General features: G+C 41.3%; 1 protein-coding gene across 1 annotated transcript in view; it reads left to right on the top strand.

The window, feature by feature from the left end:
* LOC107298796 (zinc finger protein 850-like) overlaps positions 1-1,766 on the top strand; it is a 22,477-nt gene extending 20,711 nt beyond the window's left edge. The window contains exons 6-7 of the mRNA XM_029286617.1: positions 797-1,431; positions 1,597-1,766. Coding sequence (XP_029142450.1) covers positions 797-1,431; positions 1,597-1,766 — 805 coding nt within the window. The remainder of the gene's footprint in view (positions 1-796; positions 1,432-1,596) is intronic.
* Positions 1,767-2,309: the final 543 nt, after the last annotated feature.

Raw genomic sequence — 2,309 nt, 5'->3', positions numbered from 1 at the left:
TTTGCTACATACAAAGTATCCATGTGCAGAGCGCATTTGGTTGCCACATATTACTGACAGAGAACTTTCCCAGTGAATTTTCCCAGTGATTATGCATTACATCATTGTTCTAGCAATTATGCAGACACATCATTATTGCAGTTATGCAGACAAATCATTATTCTAATAATTGTTCAATTTTACTATATTATTATATTAGATCCAAGTGGTGATATGATTGCTGCTTCACTGAACGACTGAAATTCCAGTCCTAACTGGTCATAAATTGAGGACATCTCTCCTAGAGATGTAGGGGTCAGGTGTACTGAGCAGCCTTCATTGGGCTGGAAGACTTTCAAGGTCCCTTCCAAGGCCAAGATTTTGTGTTTCTCTACATGTCTCAAAAGGAGATATTACTCTTCGCTTCTTTCTCCTTCTAACAGGGGATAAAAGATTGTGAGCAAAGATTCACCTGCAAGCCAACTATCAACAGATAATAGAAAATTGGCACAAGGCAGCAGTCACCAAAAAGCATGGAGAGTGGGAAGCTCTTGGATCCCCCGTCAGACACAAGCAGCACTCTGAAAAACCACCAAGGAACCCATGAATGCTCAGAGTGTGGGAAAGGCTTTGCTCGCTGGTCCCTCCTTTTGACCCACTGGAAGGTCCATGTAGGGAGCGGATCCAGTCAAGATTTGGAAGGTGAGAAATCCTTTTTTGGAAAAGGTGCCAAAGATCTCAGAAGCTCCCCCAGATTAAAACCCCATAAATGTGAGGAATGTGATTTATGCTTTGGTCAAAAGTCAAACCTTCTTAGACATCAGAAAATCCACACTGGAGAGAAACCTTATCAATGTCTGGAATGTGGGAAATTTTTCCGTGAAAAAGCCTGTCTCAGAGACCACGAGAGAATTCACACAGGGGAGAAACCTTACGAGTGTTGGGAATGTGGGAAGAGCTTTCCTCGGAAGGCAGATCTTTGGCACCATGAGAAGATTCATGCAGGAATAAAATCTTACAAATGCTTTGAGTGTGGAAAATGTTTTACCGACAATGTATCTTTTCGGAAACATTTGAAAACACACAGAGGGGAGAAAAACAAAAAGTGCCCTGAATGTGGGAAATGTTTTGCCTTGAAATCACAACTGGTGCAACATCAGAGACGTCACATGGGAGAGAGACCCCATGAATGCCCAGAATGTGAGAAACGATTTGTGTATTCTTCTGAACTTCAGAGACACCAGAAGAGTCACAAAGAGGAGAAACCGTATAAATGTGGGGAGTGTGGGAAAAGTTTTATTACCCAAAAAGCATTTCAGGTTCATGAGAGAATCCACACGGGGGAGAAACCATTCAAATGTGTGGAGTGTGGGAAATGCTTTACCCAAAAACACCACCTTGCAACGCACCAGAGGCTCCACACAGGAGAGAAGCCATACAAATGCCCAGAGTGTGGAAAATCTTTTGCTTATAAGGATGTACTTTGGAATCATCATAAAACCCACACAGGGGAGAAGCCCTATCAATGCAACGAATGTGGAAAATTTTATCGTACCACATCAACCCTTTGGAGTCATGTGAAAATTCACACAGGGGAGAAAAACTACAAATGTTTAGACTGTGGGAAAGCATTTGCTCATTCATCTTCCCTTAGAACTCACAGCCGAATCCATACAGGAGAGAAGCCCCATAAATGCTCAGAGTGCAATAAATATTTTTCTCAAAAAAATAATCTTGTGAGACATCAGCGAACCCACACTGGAGAAAAACCATATAACTCTCTGTAGTGTGTGAAATGTTTTGCCCAGTCTTCATCACTTCGCAAGCACACCAGAAATCACACAGGAGGGTGGCCTTACAAATGTGCAGAGAGTGAGAAACTTTTTAATTGTAAATCAAAGCTAAAAAGACATCAGGAAATCCATAGTAGAGATAAATCTCTTCTGTCATGAACAACGTGGGAAACATTTTTTATCAAATGTACCACAAAGTGACAGAAGGGAAACTCTACAATTGTTTGGTGCGGGGAAAATATTTTTCTGAGTAACAGTGTCTTAAATACAATTGGAGAGTACACACTAAAGCAAAAGGGCATTAAGTGTGAGAAGGGTTTGGCTCACAAAGCAGCAACATTGGTAACTTACCAGAGACATTACACAAGAGAAAAGAGTTACAAGTGTTGGGGAGGGTAATTATGTTTTGCAGAGTGCTCCTAGTCCTCGGCGTATGGTGGAATTGGGAACAGATTTGTTGTTGTAGCTTTATACAGTCGTCCATCAAGGCACCCATATGATTGGTTATGATTTTACAACATTTTTGTGATCATTATG

The sequence above is a fragment of the Protobothrops mucrosquamatus genome, unplaced genomic scaffold, assembly GCF_001527695.2.
Source record: "Protobothrops mucrosquamatus isolate PMUCROS unplaced genomic scaffold, P.Mucros_1.0 scaffold4282, whole genome shotgun sequence".
Taxonomy (NCBI): Eukaryota; Metazoa; Chordata; class Lepidosauria; order Squamata; family Viperidae; genus Protobothrops; species Protobothrops mucrosquamatus.
This window is presented reverse-complemented; position numbering and strand designations above follow the sequence as displayed.